This window comes from Gossypium arboreum, chromosome 12, assembly GCF_025698485.1.
Source record: "Gossypium arboreum isolate Shixiya-1 chromosome 12, ASM2569848v2, whole genome shotgun sequence".
In the NCBI taxonomy this organism is placed as follows: Eukaryota; Viridiplantae; Streptophyta; class Magnoliopsida; order Malvales; family Malvaceae; genus Gossypium; species Gossypium arboreum.
Genome location: NC_069081.1, coordinates 4,692,764 through 4,711,710, shown reverse-complemented (window position 1 = coordinate 4,711,710; position 18,947 = coordinate 4,692,764). Strand labels below are relative to the sequence as shown.

Below are 18,947 nucleotides of genomic sequence, written 5' to 3'. Positions count from 1 at the left end.
CGGGCGTGTGGCTTGGCCGTGTGACCCCTGCACCTACACACGGCCTAGCACACGGGTGTATGACTTGGCCGTGTGACCTAAGTCAGAGAGTTACATGGGTACATACACGGGATGGGAAACGGCAGTTTGAGCCATACAGCCTGACCACACGGGCGTGTGTCCTCTGTATCTTGGAAAAATTTTGAGATTTTGCAAAAAATTCTTTGAATACAAATTTTAGTTCCGATTTGATTCTAATGATGTTTTGGGCCTCGAGGGCTTACATAAGGGACGATGTGACTGAATTCTGATATGATTGAGAAATTATATGAAATGTCTATTATACGTTCCGAATACGAGTTAGGAATGTTACAATTGTAGCTTAAAATAAATGGAAGATTTATCAGATGGACGTGAAGTCAGCAACCCTTAATTGCTATAGCAAACAAGGACAAGAAGACAAAGTCTATCGCTTGAAGAAAGCATTATATAGACTAAAGCAAGCCTCGAGAGCATGGAACACAAGAATAGATGAATACTTTTAGAAGAACGGGTTCATGAAAAGCCCATACGATCATGCCCTATATACAAAGAAAAATGGAGTTGGTGACATCATATGATCATGTGCTTATACGTGGATGATATGATTTTCACATGAAACAATTCAAATATGTTCAATGACTTTAAAAAAGTTATGACTAAAGAATTTGAAATGACAGATATTAGTGAAATGTCATTCTTTCTTGGAGTTAAAGTGAAACAAATGAAAGATGGAATATTTATGTCTCAAAAGAAGTATGCAGAAGAGATTTTAAGAAAATTCAGAATGAAAGATTGCAAGCCGGTAGCCACGTCAGCAAAACCAAGCATGAAATTAAGTGTTGATTCATCTAGAGAGCCAGTAAATTCAATGTTGTTTAAAAGTATCGTTGGAAATTTAAGGTATTTGACTATCAATCGGCTAGACATCATGTACGCAGTGGGATATTTATTTCATATTGGTTCTGTGACATTTTCATGGTCATCGAAAAAGCAACAAATAGTAGCCATCTCAACATGTGAAGTAGAATACATGGTTGTTGCGACATGCACGTTTGGTTAAAGAATATTTTGGGTGAATTGTTTATTATACAAGAAGATTCAATTACAATTTATGTTGACAACAAGTCTACAATATCTCTTGCGAAGACTTTGGTGTCTCATAGTTGTAACAAACATATTGATACAAAATATCATTTTATTCAAGAGCAAGTAAAGAGTAAAAATATAAAGTAATCTACTACAAAACGGAAAATCAATTAACAGACATTTTTACGAAACCATTAAAAGCGGACATATTTTATAAACTCAAAAAAAAACTTAGAATGAAAGCTCGGTTCGAGAGGAAATATTGAAGTCAAACCAACTTTCAAAGCTGGCAAAAAATTGAAGCCAAGTGTTGCTATTCAAATTGGACTGAAACTTTACAAAACGTGGCTTTTAAATTGATTGCAAAGTGGCCTGCAAGTTTACAAATTGGCTTGGAACTCACAAAGGATAACCCTGCTGGAAGTTTCATGTTATACTTAGTGATAAGTATCACTAAGGCAGTAAACTATGTTTATATATATATATATATATTTCGTATATTAATGTGTGTTGAAAGTGAGAAAAAATAAGTGTGAGAGATAGAAATCCAGCAACATCTAGTATAGAGTAAAAATAAAGTGTGTGAGTGTTGAGAAAGAACTGGTGGCGTAAGTAAAAAACTAGCAGCAACTAGAGACTAAAATTTATATATCTGTAAGTTTTCTTTCTTATATATTTGTGAGTAATAAATTAATTTGATTTTGAGTGTCGATTACGCTTCCAACATACACATCCAATGTAACTGCTCATTACTGGTACTTAATCCACATTTTGCTTTAGTGTAGTCTCTGTCAGCATCATTTGTATACGAACCATCAGCCTCATCCAACGTCCCAAACTTATGGAGTCCATCAAGCGCCACATGTCTTAGTAGAATTTCACTTGATTTTTCATCCTTAACAAAACAATAGGTAGGGTGAAATTCAAATAAACGAAATTATCTTTAGAGAATATTTTTAGTAATAGGCGGCACATGCAGTAAATGATCTAACAAAAAAACTCGAGAACATGTCTAGTAGAAGATCTTATATTAGTTATGGTAAGACTAGAACATCATCAACGTTACTCGTCAGGCAAAGCCAGAAATATTACTTTAAGGGTCTGAGATAGAATTATAAATCTTTGGAGAGGTCAAAGGGTCTGAGATAGAATTATAAATCTTTGGAGGGGTCAAAGCTAAAATAATTAAATTTTTTTTTTGGAGGGGCCAAAATTAAACATTTTTCATTTAATTAAGAACTAAAGAGCTTAAATACGATGATATAATGTTTGAGAGGGACTTAAGGAAAAAAAATTTCATTTAACCTGGGAACCCCTGCCTACCCCTTTGCTACACCCCCTAATTACCTGTGCCTATGTACTTGTCACTAATAATGAGCTTCAAGAAATCATTCATCACATGATGAGTGGCCCTAGAATGTGGATACCAACTCCCATCAGCTCTGCCATTTGAGGATAAAATCATTGAATTCACCTGAGCAACAACCTTATTGCCTTATGTGATAGGAGCTACCTTATCATCCACATCAGTTTCCAAATAAAAGTGACAAGAATCAACATATACAAGAGTTTTTAAGTAACTATATATTCACTGAAACAGGTGCACGAACCTGAAAGTGACCCTAAGGTAAGGGTGATTAAACCTGTGAAAGCATCGATCCACTAGATAGCCCATCTTACCACATAACTCCCATTGAAGATGTTGTGAATTGTAACACCTCTACCCTTGCAAAAAAAAACTGAGAATAAGGACATGGCATCCTGTGATGTCGATCCACAGTGTTCACCATAAAAGGTTGAAAACTAGAGTGAATCAGTGTTGATTGCCAGTGGCAATCTCACAAGAATTTTCAACCTTGATTAAGCATAAATCAAAACGAATACAACACGCTGAAAAGTCTAAGGTTCTCTACTTGTATTAATTATGGCCATTAATGAATCAAACTTTTGAGGTAGGCCATTCAGGACAAGATCGTCTCTATTTGCTCAACCTTAGGGATTGAGTTGCCACAAATAGTCAATGTATCACAAATTTCTTTAATTTGAGAAAACATAATCTAGCATCAGCAATCTCCTCTTTGCATAGCCCCCAACTTGCAGTGAAAGTGCATGACTCTCCTTGTTGAATGAGTTGAAAAAAGTAGCATCAACGTGGATCAAATCAATGTCTAAGTCTCTGACCTTCCCTGGAAGGATATGATCAGAACTCACAGTTGATGGCAACTATAAGATGCAAGTGTTCAATCTTGTTATACATACAAGACAATTTCTTCACCCATGGCCTTAAGAACATACTTCGGTGGAATAGGCTTAGACCTACTTCCCTCAATACCATCTAACTATGAGAAGTACTTACTGTTTCCACTGCAAGAATTTTTGTCGTCTAAAAAAAACATTGACCCTTCCATTAGAAATTTTTGCAAGAGCAGTGTGCTCTTAGCCTCATGTTCTAGATCATCCACAAACTCTGATGTCTATGCCATGAATGAACCTTAATACCTTCAATTGTAACTTTTTGAAGTTGGTTTGCATGCAGCAAATAAAGCAATCAAGGAGCAGACCATGCAACACAAGTCATACGGATGAAATGTTGAAGATCAAGCTGGAAGATCAAGATATCTCCGGATGAAGTACATACAGCATGTAAGTATGATGCAACACGTATGCGTGCTATAATATTTTTGAATGAAGTACATGCAGTTACTGAAGTTGATGCCACTGTTCAATTTCAATTTCATTTTTTTACTTTAAGTAATATTTTGTAACTTAGTTAAATTAAAACTAAGTAGGTAATATATTTAATGCATTCGGTGCTTATAAGATTGATAGATCAGCTTTCCTAATTGTACAAATTGTGATTTGTAAGTTGTTATGTACAAGTTGTGCAAGTTACAATAAAGCCTAAAAATAGTAAGTGAAACCTGTCTAAACTGACCAGCTTATGATTGGTATATGTATTGGCATTATGCTTTTCTTTATTAATGAATATTAATAGAAATCATTTAAAAAAAATACTCTCTCAATTTTTACTTTCTTTCACCAAGTAAAATTCTATGAATCCTTTTGAAGCTCAATCTTCCTCGTACTTCTTCCGAAAGACAACTTCGTTACCATGTGAAAATGAAGAAACGTGTAACATTGTTAGTTACTAAAGAAGCCGTGCTTAAATCAATCATTAACTATTTAACTACTTAAAAGTAAATAATCAAAGGGTCAAATGGTCAACTAATACACTTAAACTTGAAGTTTAATATAGGATCGTTGGTTAAGGTTGGGAGAAACTCGTTGAGGATTGGGACAGTCTTAAACTTGGAAGTTATGAAGGGGAACATATTGGCGATTAATTATCAACCAAAACAAAGGATTAAAAGAACTGGAGTCAGAGAAAGCTTTTGACGGAATGGGCAAGAAAAACAACACAAGTGCTAGTAATTGAATATTTATTACATATCATCACACTTCACAAAAGATCAAAAGCATAAATTCATGGAAACCATGCATTTTATTAATTACTACACAACAACATCATCCAAATTATTCATGGCTAGCTCTTCAATGGCTGTGATGACCAGGCAATTTTTCCTTTATCTTCTCCATCATACTCTTCTTCTCATGTTGATCATGGTGGTGGTAGTGCTCCTCAGGCGGCGGCGTTGTTGCGTTGCTGGTTGTTGTGATTCTGGTTTTGGCAACGTAGGTTACGGTTTGTGATTGCCCCTCTTCCCCCGCCTCCGTCTTATGCTTTCCACCCGTTAGTTTCTCCTTTATTTTCTCCTTTATCCCTTTCTTCTTCCTTCTACCGCCCATCCCATCGTCCTCAGACTAAAAAAAAAACGCAGTTATTTTATATATAATCAAAATACAGCCAAAACCCTGAACTGTCATCATCAATATAAATAATTTTATAGATGATATGAGGTGGTTTTCTTCACCGAGCTAGGGCTGGAGGCGTTGGAGCGCTGAATCTCTTCTGTGGTGGAAACCTCGTAATGCATGTGCTGTGGCTGATACTGCGGCTGCTGTTCCTCCTGCTGCAGGTACTGAGGCCGCAGCTGCTGCTGCTGCTGATACTCAGCTGCGGCGGAAAGAGTGGGATCATATCCCATCTGACCACCATACATATCTGTCTGCTTGGCGGCTACACCAGAGACGTAAACGGGGTTACCACGTTCATCAGTCAATTGAACGGGGTTGCCATGCTCGTCAGTAAGTGGAATGGGGTTGCCGTGCACATCTCTTAAATCAGACATTTTTTTTTCTTTTGTTGTACGACAAGAAAAGCCAAAAGGAAAGTAAAAAGAAGAAGAAGTTGACTAGTAGTGGAGATACAACAGTATTTGACAACTAAACAATGAGGTACAGTATAAAAAGGAAAATCCAAAGTCGGTGGGAAGAGTACGTTTTTGCATGCAACATAGGTTTTTTTACAGATGGCGAGGCGTTCACAGATGATGCATTCACATATCGCCACGTTATATAACCGATCAGACACGTGTAACTCAGATGTGGGAGGCAGGAGGCCAGGTAAGGCCGTGATAAAAACCTAAACTGGTAAGCCCTTCCTTCTTTCACACATGTACGTTGATGTTTTTCTTTACCTAGCCTCATGGAATGCAGAAAATTAATTATTGGTTTAGTAGATATTTGAAAAAATATTATAGTATGATATTAGTGTTGGTTAATTCTTTTTAAACATCCTCTAAGTTTTAAATTTAAATTTTTATTTTTATTTTTAAAATTTAATCTAATTTTCAAATTAAATTCAGCAATATTGTTAATTTTATTGGTATAACATTCCAAATTTTAATTTATTTGATTGTTTGTAATATTTCCTACTTCTTGGATTGTAGGAATGGTTAAATGTGTGCTACAAATTAAAGTAATTTATAATATTTTTCTTTATATTTGTCAAATTCTTTTGAATAATTACAATTACTTTTATATAACACATAGAACTGATCATTCGTTATAAATTAATATACTTGTAATTCATTTATTTTTCAAAATAAATTTATAATTCAATTGGTATAAAGACAAAACAGTAAATCATGAAGCAGAAGCAAAGAAGGGTATCATAGTAGTTGAGAATTAATTATTTTATGGTTTAAAAATAATAAAATAAATATTAGTAATTTTATTTTTATTATTTTTAAATAATAAACTGATTCAAAGCGGTCAAGCCGATTAAGCTAATATTTGGTTAGATTTATTTTTATTGAGTTTAATTTTATTTTGGCCTGAATAGTAATTAAATATTTTTTTACTTAAACAATTTTTATTTTTATTTAATTTTAAATATTTTATGATAACAGAAATGTTTTTAATTAATAAAAATTTAAATTATATTACAAAAGTATTTTAAAATTTTAAAATTAATTTAAATTAAGTGAAACTCAATTCAATCCAATAAAAACAAGTTAATTATAATAACTATATCAAGTTTGCTTTGAATTTCATTGATGTTCAACAAGTGTTGAGGAAGAGCCAAGCAATGCTGTTGAAGTTGAATCCGATGACTGAGTAATCGTGGTGGTTTTACTACTCTGAGATTGCATTCGATTAAATTGGTCTTTTACTGCTCCGAATCTCGACTCATCAGCAAATATACTTGGGTCCAAGATTAATTCAGGAACCAGGGTTCGACCTTCAAGCATGTTTACAACTTCAGACATGGTTGGTCTAAGTGCTGGGGATGAATTAGTGCAGAGTAAGGCTACTTTTGTCATCCTAATTGCCTCTTCTTCATTGAACTCCGTCCCCAACCTTGGATCCACCAGCTCCATTAAGTTTCCCTTTTGTTGTAAAACAAGAGCCTGAAATAGATTGATGACATAATACAAAATTAGATTAATTAACTGGAGAAAGGCGTTAATGAATTTGCACAGGTTTAACTCACCCATCAGAGTCAGTTACAACTACATGGATATTTCTATGATGATATTGTCAAATTATAACTTGAAACACGGATCATATCTTACCCAATCTTGAAGGCATACATAATCCTCTTCAGGTCGGTATTTTGTATTGTTCTTCCCAGTAACGATCTCTAATGCAACAATCCCAAAACTATAAACGTCTGCCTTGAAGGTGAGATAGCCCCATAATGCATATTCAGGGGCCATGTATCCTCTGCAAAAAATGGAGCTTTAAGCGCAACATTCTCATGCATATCAACTTCGTTCACCTTCCCATAAGCAAAGTTGGAGGCTTTGATCTCATTTTTATTGCTTATAGTCTAAAATTTGATGCATCATTCTATTTGCAGAAACTACAGTTTCAAGAATGTACGTATTATTTTGTCTACGCTGGTAGCAGCTTCACAAATCTATTGCTTTGTTAGGTTCAACTAAATTATGCAGTGATGATCAGCAGATGAAAACAGAGGGAAAGAAGTAGCTCACATAGTTCCAGCAATTCGGGTGCTAATATGGGTGTTTTCCTCCTCATCAAACTTGGCCAAACCGAAGTCAGAGATTTTAGCACTGAGATCGCCATCAAGTAGCACATTGGTGGTTTTGATGTCTCGATGTACAACTTTTAAACTCGATTCCTCATGCAGGAAAGCTAGGCCTTTTGCTATGCCAAGACAAATTTTCTGCCTAGTAGGCCAGTCTAATTTCAGCTGGCTTTCTTTAGGACCTATTCAATGACACAGGCCAATCCAGTAAAATTCAATTCATCATACAGTTGTCAATACATAGTGTTGAGACCTTTTCTTTCTATAACTGTTATAAAATCAACATCACCATTTTCTTCTCTAGTGGGGATATGAAAGTGTTCAAAGGAGGAGAAGAACACTTGCTTATATGGTTCCAATTTCAGAACCATCAAAGAAAGGGGGAATAAAAGAGGTTTAGGAAATTAAGCTTACCGAATAAAGCACGTGCAAGGCTATTATTTTCCATGTATTCATATACCAACAACAGCTGAATTCCCTCAACACAACATCCATACAACCTAACAACATTCGGGTGTTGTAATCCTGAAATCATGCCTAGTTCATTCAAAAATTCTCGATCTCCTTGTTTTGATTTAGAAGAAAGTTTTTTAATCGCAATTATGGTGCCATCAAGCAATTCGCCCTATAGCAGAAGTATGACATAGAACTTTAGTGATATATTTCATCACATAACGCATACTCCTAAACATCATAAATTCAGTAAAGAAAAACAAAGTGATGCAGGTACCATGTAGACGGCCCCAAAACCACCTTCTCCAATTTTATTTGCAGCGTCAAAGTTGTTTGTAGCAGCTTGCATTTGTCTGAAGGTAAAAAAGCCAGTCTGCAGATCTAACCCCCTCAAGACTTGGACAAGATTGAGGGAACCAATTGAATTACACATTCAATAAGCTTGAAAAACATGCATAAGAGAAATTATTTCAGAGAATAAAATTGTAGATTGAAGTTTGTTAGAGTACCTTGTTCCTTTGATGGCTTGGGTCGAAAATAGCCTTTCCGCCATAGAATGCCTAAGATTACCAAAATCAGGCACAGAACAGAAACAACAGCTGCCACTACAAACTTCAAATTCTTTTCCCATGAATTGAGAACTCGAGGCTTGTGATCTACCAACAAAAGGGAAGAAAAGGTACAAACAGTTATTCTCAAACTTCATCTCCTGAAGTAACACTGCATGTGCATATGGCAGTAAAAAATGTTATGACTTATCCGACAATTTAAGTACTTAAGATGGTATCGGATGCTTAAAGTTTCCTTTTGTGAAAATTTAAGCACATAACTTGTGTCTTATGCTGTCAGTTCACAGTAAGGTTCTACTACCTTCAGCTGCCAAGAATCTATGCCATGCAGACAACACTTATGGGCAACTCCATTATTGCTTCACATCATGTACATGTTAATCCACTTTGAATTAAACAAATTTGACAATTAAGAGAAGTTCCCAAATATAACAGAGAGATTGAGCAAGCACCTAAGAAGAATGAATGGCTTTTTTAATTATAGATCTCACCAGAGTCTACTGAAATAGCTGATATCAAGGGACCATATGTTCCTCTTCTTGGGGTTGCAGTTGTTCCCTTCCCAGCCCAGTGAAAGCGTATTGTCAAAGTTTTGTTGCTGACAACAGTTTTAATTTTCCTTAAAACCGCTTTATCGACACCCTTTGCCTCATTTTGAATACTGAAATCTTTCAATTCTAGTTTCTCCTGAAAGGAATTTATTTAATCAAACCAGCTTCAGTAACATGCAAATTACACTTCATGTATAACAGTATTGAATACCTGGACATAAACATCAAATATCCTCCTTCCAAGACTTTGATAGGATCTATTGTCTCTGATAACTATCTCCGCAAAATGAAGTGTAACCGTATAATTTCCATTTGCTAAGCAACGGAAGTAATATGTCAGAGAAAGAGGAGAGAGGCGTGCTCTTGTGTATAACTCGGAGTTCTTTATTCTGAGAATGGAAACGTTTTGTGCTATAAAGTCCCTTGAAGTAACATCGGTATCCCAGAAAAGCCCCGTGCTACTAGTTTCCCAAGTCTCTCTGAGAGGAAAATATTTTGCTGGACCTCCTAAGTCTTCATCACCCTCATAGTCGATGCCATTAATAGCTGTTGCTCCTCCAGCACAGTTTATATTTACTGAATACCAATCTATAAAGAATGAATAGATACATTCAATGTTGGTCAGGATAAAATCTTACTGTGAAACATGTTTTTAGAGTCTACAGATGTGCATTTAATGCAAAAAGATTACCTTTTGAGCAAGGAAAGTTCTTCAGGCAGTTATCTAGTCCTCTACATCAGAGTAGTAAGGCAAAGGAGCATTAGTCTTGTTAATGAGGGATCAAAAGGGAAAGAACAGAAATAACTAAAAAAGTGGCAACTTTTTTGCTCAATAAGATACAAACTGTGAAAAATAAAATAGAATAAAATAAATAAAAATAAAGAACACATAAATTTTACGTGGAAACCCTTTCGGGAAAAAAACCACGGGCAGAGGAGAAGAAAATTCACTATGTCGAAAAATTTTTTTACTCAAATACAAGAGGAATAGACTATGTCTATTTATAGGCTTGCAAAGCCATATTCTAGTAGGATTGAAACACCTTATCCTAATCAATATAAAATAGATGGAGTTTAATAAGGTTTAAAACCTTATTCTAAAATAAAATAAAAGAAGTCTAGTTCTATATGGATTTTACTTTTATTTTATTTTCCATCGTATTTTATTTAAATAAGAATTTGGGTCACTTAATTCTAACAATCTCCACCTTGACACAAATTCTCAATGAACAAGTTCTTCATCGCGAACTTTCAATAAACAAGTTCTTCACCTCTTCCAAAAAACCCTTAAGGGTTTAACTTCAACAATGAACACCAACCAAGTCTAAGCAATGCTCAAACTTGGTTATAGGAAGTGACTTAGTCATCATATCTGCAGGATTTTCATGAGTGCTAATTTTGCTCACAACAATATCACCACGAGCAATAATATCACGAACAAAATGATACCGAATATCAATGTGTTTTGTTCTCTCATGAAACATTTGATCTTTTGTAAGAAAGATGGCACTGATTGTCACCCTTTGCAACAAGCCTTGCTTTATATCCGGGTTCTTCAACTCCTGAGTCCCTTCTTTCTTTTAAACACCCATTTACAACGAATGCCTTTTTACCTTTAGGAAGTTTTACAAGATCCCATGTTCTGTTTTTGTGGAGTGATTCCATCTCCTCTTGCATAGCAAACATCCACTTTTCGAGTCTTCACACTAATCGCCTCGAATAATTAAATGGCTCTTGATTCGCATCTATATCTTCACCACATTTAAAGCATAAGCAACTAGATCAACCTCGGCATACTTCTTTGGAGGTTTAATTTCTCTTCTTGTCCTGTTTTTGGCGATAGAGTATTGCGGTGAAGAAGCAACTCTATTCTCAATTTTTGTCTTGGCTTGAGGAGTTGATTCAGTATTAATCGATGCTCCACCGCTTTTGGTTTTCTTTATTGGAAGAGTCTTTAAGAGATAAGTTAGGTAGCATAGCGTTTCATCAAAAACATCTCGCTAATCACAACTTTTCTATTTTCGGACACCATAACTTATAGCCTTTTACACCACTTTATAACCAAGAAAACGCATTTAATGGATCTTGGTTCCAATTTTCCATTATCAACATGAGCATACGCAGGACACCCAAAAATCTTTAAATCGAATAATTAGCGGGATTACGCACCATACCTCTTGTGGAGTCTTTTCTCAATGGCAACGGATGGAGATCGGTTGATCAAAAACATGCGAGAGAGGTCGCTTCGCCCAAAATGACTTGTAAGTTGGCATTTGACAACATACATCGAACCTTCTCCATGATCGTTCTGTTCATTCGTTCTGCAACGCCGTTTTGCTGTGGAGTATGACGAACTGTCAAGTGTCTCATGATCCCTTCTGACTTGCACAATCTATTAAACTCATCAAAACAGAACTCTAAGCCATTGTCTGTACGGAGGTATTTTATCTGTTTTCCCGTCTGTTTTTCAATCATAATTTTCCAAGACTTAAATGTGGAAAACACATCGCTTTTCTGCTTCAGGAAGAACGCCCAAACTTTTCTGGAAAAATCATCAATAAAGGTTAGCATATAATTAGCTCCACCTCTCGAAGGCACTCGGACGGCCCCACAGATCGAATGGATATACTCCAACGTTTCCTTCGTGTTATGGATTCCTCTAGTGAATCGAACTCTCTTTGCTTCCCAAAACACAGTGCTTTCACGAAATTCGGTTTGCAAATTCCTTGCCCATTAAGAAGTCCTCTTTGCTTAATTTCGCCATGCCATTCTCACTCATATGCCCTAGGCGCATATGCCAAAGTTTAGTAATATCATCATCGACAAGGAAGAGGAAGCGACAATTGCATCACCGATATGATGAGAGAACCTCATAAAACATATAACTTGGCAATCTTTCTTTGCCCTTTCATCACAACAAAGGACCCTTTGGAAATCTTTAAAACCCCACTTTCATTTGTGTATCTGCCCTTTTGAATCAAGAGTACTCAACGAAATTAAATTTCTTTTCAATTCGGAACATGCCGCACGTCACTAAGTATTCGACAACTCCATCAAACATCTTAACTTTAATTGTTCCAACACCGCGATTTTACATGAAGCATTATTTCCCATCAAAACAACACCTTCAGACATCTTTGTTTCATAAGTTGTAAACCAATCCCGATTGGGACTCATGTGGAAGGTGCAACTGAATCAAGTATCCACTCCTCGCCACTTTAGAATCATTGATGAAGCAACTAGAAGTTCACCATCGCCGTAGTCTTCTACAACATCGCCTTCACCGAATTTTTCATTTGTTTTCCTTTTGATTCATGACCTCCCTTTTAATCTTATTTTGTAGCTTATAGCACTCAGATTTAATGTGCCCTTTCTTCTTGCGAAGTTGCAAGTTTTACCTCTGTTTGAAGATTTCGATCTACCCTTAGATTTACCACGAGGATTCCGTTCTCGTGTTCTACCACGATCATCATTAACATTCCGGTTTTGTCTCCCACGAACAATGAGACCCTCTCCCGAGAGTTGGGTTTAACCACAAGATGCTTCATCTTATCATACGAGGTTAAAGAATCATAAACCTCATCAACTGTGAGAGACTCATGCTATATAAAATCGTGTCTCTAAAGGTTGAATAAGACAGGGCAACGAACAAAGTAGAATCAACCCTAGATCTTCCTTATCATCTTGAACCTCCATGGCCTCCAAGTTTGAGAGAATTTCTTTAAACACCGTTAAGTGTTCGTGTATGACGCACCTTCCTCCAAACGATGAGCATAAAGACGCCGCTTCATATGCAACTTGCTTGTTAGAGTTTTCGACATACATATTTGTTCTAGCCTCTTCCATAATGCGTGGCGGTTTTCTCTTTCATCACATCCCGCAAAATTTCGTTGGACAAATGCAGATGTAATTGTGTTAATGCCTTTCGATCCTTACGCTTCTTCTCTTCATCGTTAATGTCGAAGGCATCTTATCTATCCTAGCAGAGGCATCCTCTAGATCCATCGTGCAAGAAGCGCTTGCATCTTAATTTGCCACAACGCAAATCTGGTGTTGCGATCCAACAATGAATTTCATACTTCAAAGACGCCATTACCGTGATCGAGATGAATAACCTAAGCTCGATACCAATTTGTGAAAAATAAAATAGAATAAAATAAATAAAATAAAGAACACATAAATTTTACGTGAAACCCTTTCGGAAAAAACCACAGGCGAGAGGAGAAGAAAATTCACTATGTCGAAAAATTTTTACTCAAATACAAGAGGAATAGACTATGTCTATTTATAGGCTTGCAAAGCCATATTCTAGTAGGATTGAAACACCTTATCCTAATCAATATAAAATAGATGGAGTTTAATAAGGTTTAAAAACCTTATTCTAAAATAAAATAAAAGAAGTCTAGTTCTATATGGATTTTACTTTTATTTTATTTTCCATCGTATTTTATTTAAATAAGAATTTGGGTCACTTAATTCTAACACAAACTTACAGGGTTTTGCCTCCTGAGAAGCTTTTGAACAAATTTCTGATGAAGCAGCAGACCAATCAGTTTAATATTTCAAAACATCTTACAAAAATTTGCAAAAGTAATACGTGCACAGCATAGGAAGCCAAGAGGAAATTTTTCTTACAGATTTTCCCGACAAGAAGGCGAGTCAGAGCTTTCAGTAAAATTATTATAAGAAAGATCTATCTGGCTGCCAAAAAGTATAATATATTATTACTAACTAGACTTGAAACATTAAGGTACATTGACTTTGATTAAAAATAACAATGTTATAACTGGTATAAGTAACACAGGACATGTTTCCAGGAATGGTACTCTTGAGCAACTACAAAATGGATAATTTGGGTCATTTTGCATCTTTTGAAGAGAAACAGGTAGTTTGGAAGTATATCCTTTAAGATTGTCAAAAGAAGAAAATCCTTAAGTGGCTGTAAATAACTTAAGATCAAATCCAGTAAAAATCATATTACAAATATTCTTCGAAGAATCAGTTAACAAAATGCAGAAAATAACAGATAATCATGTATCAAATTGAAAAAAGAAAAAGAGAGAAAGAAAGATAGTTGACATACTAGCGGCTGTCTCTAATACTCAACCAATTTGGAATGTGCCCACTAAGCGAGTTGTGTGTCAGATACCTAATCAGTAAGCAACGTTCACAATTAAGCGCTTCTATGGGAGCCATATTGAAAGGTCTTATACAAGGATAGTAATGCATGCAGATTCCTGATTCTGAAGTTGTGAAAGTACGAGCAAGCGAGTTTTATTTTGATGTAATCCATGATTTTCCAAAATGTACATTGTTCAGATAAAATAAACAAATGACAATGTTTTCTATTACCATAAGAATTAAAAAGTCTAATAAAATAGGAACTTTTGATTAAATACTGTTTCTTTTTCAATAAATATCTTATTAAATGATAAAAAATCTACCTAGACCGAGTATTATTTCAAGAGTATAATGTACCTAGGTGTTCTCCAGATTGGTTATTCTGGGGTTTGGATGAATAAATGTTAAAAACTCAGCACTTACATGTATTGCGTTTTTGTAAGGCTTTCAGTATCTGAAATGTTACCTTCCAAGTTGTTGAAGCTGAGATCTCTGGAAGAAATAGAAAAAAAAAACAGCTAATTCTTAGGCACATCCAAATATAAATTCTGAAAATGATTGATTAATGGAAATTTGAAATCCATAAAATATATGATGAGTGCATTTACGAAGAAAGAATTCTTGGAAAGCAAGCAAGATATTAGATGTTGAAGTTCTCAAGATGCTGATTATGGCAGATTCATGTACGCTATTCTAAATATTCAACTTGTAAAAAAAATGAATGAAAAATCATAGTATTCCATTAAACTGGTGAAGATGTCGCTACAAATATTATAGAATCAGTCAACATTAGCACCGTTTTACGTAATGTGATATGGCAATTGATACAATGAGTGCAAAATTATGAAACACCTCTAAGTAGATTGCTGCTCTAGTCTCTACATGGATTTGTACAAAAATCTTTGTAAATATGAAACATAAACAGACATTAGTCACAGAAGAACTGAGCTCGTACACATTAACATTGTACATTTATATCATGACGAACCTTTTCCGCAAATCCACACAATTGCTCCTAGTACTGAATTAAATACTGAAAAATGAGATGAATAAGAACAGAAAAATTACAAAATTTGCATTCCCGAAAGTTCCCATATGTAATCAGGGATTGGTCCAGATATGTTGCAGCTACGTAATATCCTGCGTTATGAGCCCCCATCATGTCAGCACAATTATAAAAAATAGGGATTAATATGACCTTGAAGAATTTTGCAAGCCTTGGAATGACTTACAATCTATACATGTTTTTCATATTTTTTAAGTTCGGAAACTTTGAACCCTCTCCAGGTAAGTCACTGATCCTTCTGAAATATATAGCATTATAAAGAGTTGTTAAAATAGAAAAGGACCCCAATTCAATAATTTTAGCATCTACATTGTAATGAACCCAGATTACGTTAAATCATTAATAGAAATGAAGGGCTACAAAATCTAAAGGGATCAAGACAAACTCACAGTTCCACTAAGTTATGCAAGAGTGCTAAGCTTGAAGGAATTGGCCCTTCAAAACCACGAGCTTGAATCTCTCTGTCAGCAAAAGAATTCAAATCATCACCAAAAAAACTTTCAATAAAGAGCTATAGAGAAGCTGTTGAGACAGAAAGGTGCTTACAATTTCTCAAGTTGCTTCCAACTTTGAAAAATGTCGGGCATCTTACCAGAGAAATTGTTACTGCTAATCCTACTGCATATACCATGCATAAAAGCAGGGTATTAACAAATCCATCCTTATTAACAGTAAACACTAGATAGTGTTGAAAAGTGAAAACACTTACAGTTCTTTTATATTAGACAGAGTAGCCAGGAATGAGGGAAACTTCCCGATGAGATAATTAGCACTAAGAGTACTGAATTCAGGAAAGAGGCAAAATCAGGCCAACCATAGAGAAGTAGACTGATAAGTCATGCACGAATATCTAAAAGCGAAAAGAAAGGCTAACAGGTTTTCCAGGTTGACCAATTTCCCAAACTCGGGAGGAATAGTTCCAGAAAACAGGTTGTTCTCCAGGCTCCTGAAAATATAATACTAAAAGAAACATTATAATGCATTTAAGGAAAAAGGAAAGAAATAATGCTAAAGTAAACATAGGCAAGCGAGGCATACAGATATTTTAGAGAGGTTATGTTTCCTAAATAGCTTGGAATTGGCCCCGATAAGCGGTTCATAGCAACATTCCTGAAATGTATCCATTGCTGTCAGTTGAATGAAAATAAGCTTCTTCTGAACAGGATAAACATGAAATGCGCTAGTAGCTTACAGTGTCTCCAACTTCAGAGCAGCCCATTCACGTGGTATTGTGCCATTAAGATAGTTCAGATATAGTACCCTAAAAGCAACAGAAAAAGGAGTTATAAAGAAAGATAGAAGCTTATTTGCTGGGTAAAGAGTCAAATCATCAGTTGTATTCTTTTTTCTTACAATACTTTAATATGTGATAGCTTGACAAGTGAGCGTGGTAGAACACCATCAAGATCCTGCCCCAAAAGATAGCTGTTCCAATGAATACAAAGTTTTTAGAAGCATGTCAAATTCAAAATTCCAGATATATTTTCTCTCACACAATAGTTAGGAGAGAAATTTTTGTTGCAGAAAAAGAATTCAAAGACCCCTTTCAGTGATAGAAAATGACAGTGTTGATATTATATAATGACTGAGATGATTAATTGGGATAAACTTGTATCCGAATTAGAAGCCATACTCATAGAGCCATTCATCTTGAATGAGGCACACCCTTACTCTATTTGCCTATGGTAATAATTTCATAGTGCTAAAATCAAAATGGACAATTCAAGCAAAGCAAATCACTGATACAGAAATCAAAGTTAACATACTGAAAATAAAAAGAAAGAGGGCTGTCTATTGTTAAGGAAATTAAAATAAGCATCAATTTTATTATGATCAGTAAGGACTTACATGCCATCAATATGACATTCAGCATTGGGGAAGGAGCAATTGCAGGTGACAGTACTGTTGTTAATGGCCTCTGGCACATTTGGCGGCGGCGGAGTAAACCAACTTGACTTATTGTTGCAAGGGTTTTCATTGTAATTCCAATCCTTCTTCCCAAGTTCTGTTGCTATCTCATGAAGAGCTCTTACTGCAAACCAAGAAAGAAAAGAACAAATCTTTGAGAAGCAATTGGAGGAAGTAGAATTGGGTTGGTACAAATTTACAAGCAAATCACAGGATAATTCTAAACACTCAAGTACATACTCAAATGAACCAAACCTGCAATTTAATGTTTGGTTGAGATTAGTTAAGAAACAATAAAAAGAAAAGTGGACTGGAACAGAGTATCAGCTAGTAAAGAAATGCTGTTCATCTTTAACACGACCTGAAGCAAGAAAGAAGTTGCAAAGCTGTGCTAACTTACCTTCATAATCTGGAGGATAGGGCGGCTCCACTTGGGCTTCAACTTGGTTTGGTTCCATGCAAATGAGCATCAAGACTGTAAGAATCATGAGCCCAAAGAGTATATTCATGGTTGAAGGATGTGTAGCAAGTCTGCCCATGTTTCTCTTAGTGAAATGAAGCAATCTTCTTTCACCTAAACCAATTTTCTCTTCAAAAGTTAGCTTTTGATGCAGCTCTAAGTAACCAACTTTTGAAGTGTATGAGGAAATTCATGATTTCAATGATGGAAATGTGGAAAAGATAAGTTTGAGAAAAGTCCTATGTCACGTCAAAAAAGGTCCACCGAAGTAAAAAATTACCACTTATTTCCATTTCATAGAAAAAAAAACAAACCCCGAAAGGTACAGCGAAGGTTTATAGTACTAGTAGTAATAAAGTAATAATAAAATTTTATAAAATAAAGTGAGGCCCCACTTTTTATTGTAAAGGAGAAGAACCAATTATGACATGCCTATAGTTTATGAATTGTCCACTAGTTAAGGTTTGGAAAAATAATAAATAGAAATAGAATTGAGATGTAAACTACACTAGACAGACCATTGATGGCCAAATTTTTCTTTTAGTCTTTGTCTGTGTTACATCACATTTTTTATGCTTTTAGGATTAAATAAGTTCATACTTCACCGGTTTGACATTGACCCTACCTGACTCATCAGTTGACCGAAACCCCAGTCATTAAAAACAAAACCCTCCCCGAATTTATTTAGACCAGAGTATTTGAGTAACGTCGATACATATTAATCAATTTTAAATTAAGATTCTCGAAGATTTGAGAGGAGTCAACAAAATTATTAATAAATTTTTTTTGTCATATCACACTTGATCCACATCATCCTATTTAATAATATAATTTCATGTGGAAGAATTTTACATGTTACTTCCCTCTCTCTTTTTTTTTGGTAGAAAAAAATTACAATTTAAAAACCAAACATTAAGTAAACTTGAAACAATATCCTGATCTATTAATCGCAGTCCTAGTTTCTTATCTCTTCTGAGTTTAACTATTTTATCAGTGATTTCATTATCTTTTATTGGGATATGATGAAGATTTCAGTGACTCAGTGACTTTAAACTCAAAAGAATTCTCTTAATTAAGGCAGAATTAGAACCGTATCGAATTCCTTCATGGATAAGGTTGACCGCTTCAAGATTGTCTCTTTGAATAAGAACTTTCTGAAAGCCACGATCAAGGGCAATTTGCAACCCATCTAGAATGTCCCATAGTTCTGAATCAATAACTTCACAATTACCCAAAAACCTCGTGTAGCCAACGA

General features: G+C 35.2%; 2 protein-coding genes and 1 long non-coding RNA gene across 4 annotated transcripts; all 3 read right to left on the bottom strand.

Moving 5' to 3' along the window:
• Window positions 1-1,750: 1,750 nt before the first annotated feature.
• On the bottom strand, window positions 1,751-3,324 carry LOC128285233 (uncharacterized). The gene is made up of 2 exons (XR_008275685.1): window positions 2,718-3,324; window positions 1,751-2,002 (listed from the first exon to the last, which is right to left on the bottom strand). It is a non-coding gene; the product is annotated as an uncharacterized LOC128285233 (long non-coding RNA).
• Window positions 3,325-4,590: 1,266 nt separating this feature from the next.
• On the bottom strand, window positions 4,591-5,467 carry LOC108478257 (embryogenic cell protein 40-like). Its single transcript, XM_017780695.2, has 2 exons — window positions 5,040-5,467; window positions 4,591-4,929 (listed from the first exon to the last, which is right to left on the bottom strand). Exons 1-2 carry the CDS (start codon window positions 5,355-5,357, stop codon window positions 4,660-4,662), a joined length of 588 nt encoding a protein of 195 aa, XP_017636184.1. The 5' UTR covers window positions 5,358-5,467; the 3' UTR covers window positions 4,591-4,659.
• A 996-nt stretch (window positions 5,468-6,463) lies between these two features.
• Window positions 6,464-17,978, bottom strand: LOC108479615 (probable LRR receptor-like serine/threonine-protein kinase At1g07650). Of its 2 annotated transcripts, XM_017782327.2 has the most exons (23): window positions 17,633-17,978; window positions 17,173-17,356; window positions 16,678-16,749; window positions 16,517-16,585; window positions 16,363-16,434; window positions 16,199-16,270; window positions 16,034-16,105; window positions 15,871-15,942; window positions 15,714-15,785; window positions 15,491-15,562; window positions 15,327-15,398; window positions 14,682-14,750; window positions 14,221-14,286; window positions 13,773-13,838; window positions 9,829-9,869; window positions 9,349-9,725; window positions 9,078-9,273; window positions 8,527-8,673; window positions 8,295-8,413; window positions 7,979-8,189; window positions 7,509-7,746; window positions 7,086-7,236; window positions 6,464-6,920 (listed from the first exon to the last, which is right to left on the bottom strand). In XM_017782327.2, the coding sequence occupies exons 1-23, from the start codon at window positions 17,769-17,771 to the stop codon at window positions 6,561-6,563; spliced, it is 3,009 nt and encodes a 1,002-aa protein (XP_017637816.2). In that variant the 5' UTR covers window positions 17,772-17,978; the 3' UTR covers window positions 6,464-6,560. The 2 variants fall into 2 exon arrangements, with proteins under 2 accessions (XP_017637816.2, XP_052879465.1); XM_053023505.1 differs by lacking the exon at window positions 17,633-17,978 and having other exon boundaries at window positions 16,199-16,284; window positions 17,173-17,240.
• Window positions 17,979-18,947: the final 969 nt, after the last annotated feature.

Excerpts from the sequence above, each read along its gene's own strand:
- LOC108479615 (XM_017782327.2), bottom strand. The coding sequence starts at position 17,771 with ATGGGCAGACTTGCTACACATCCTTCAACCATGAATATACTCTTTGGG. Across the intron at positions 16,750-17,172 it reads GAATGTCATATTGATGGCAT|CTATCTTTTGGGGCAGGATC; the intron begins GTAAGTCCTTAC and ends TCATTGGAACAG. Across the intron at positions 8,674-9,077 it reads AGCTATTTCAGTAGACTCTG|ATCACAAGCCTCGAGTTCTC; the intron begins GTGAGATCTATA and ends TTTTGTTGGTAG.
- LOC108478257 (XM_017780695.2), bottom strand. The coding sequence starts at position 5,357 with ATGTCTGATTTAAGAGATGTGCACGGCAACCCCATTCCACTTACTGAC. Across the intron at positions 4,930-5,039 it reads ACGCCTCCAGCCCTAGCTCG|TCTGAGGACGATGGGATGGG; the intron begins GTGAAGAAAACC and ends TTTTTTTTTTAG.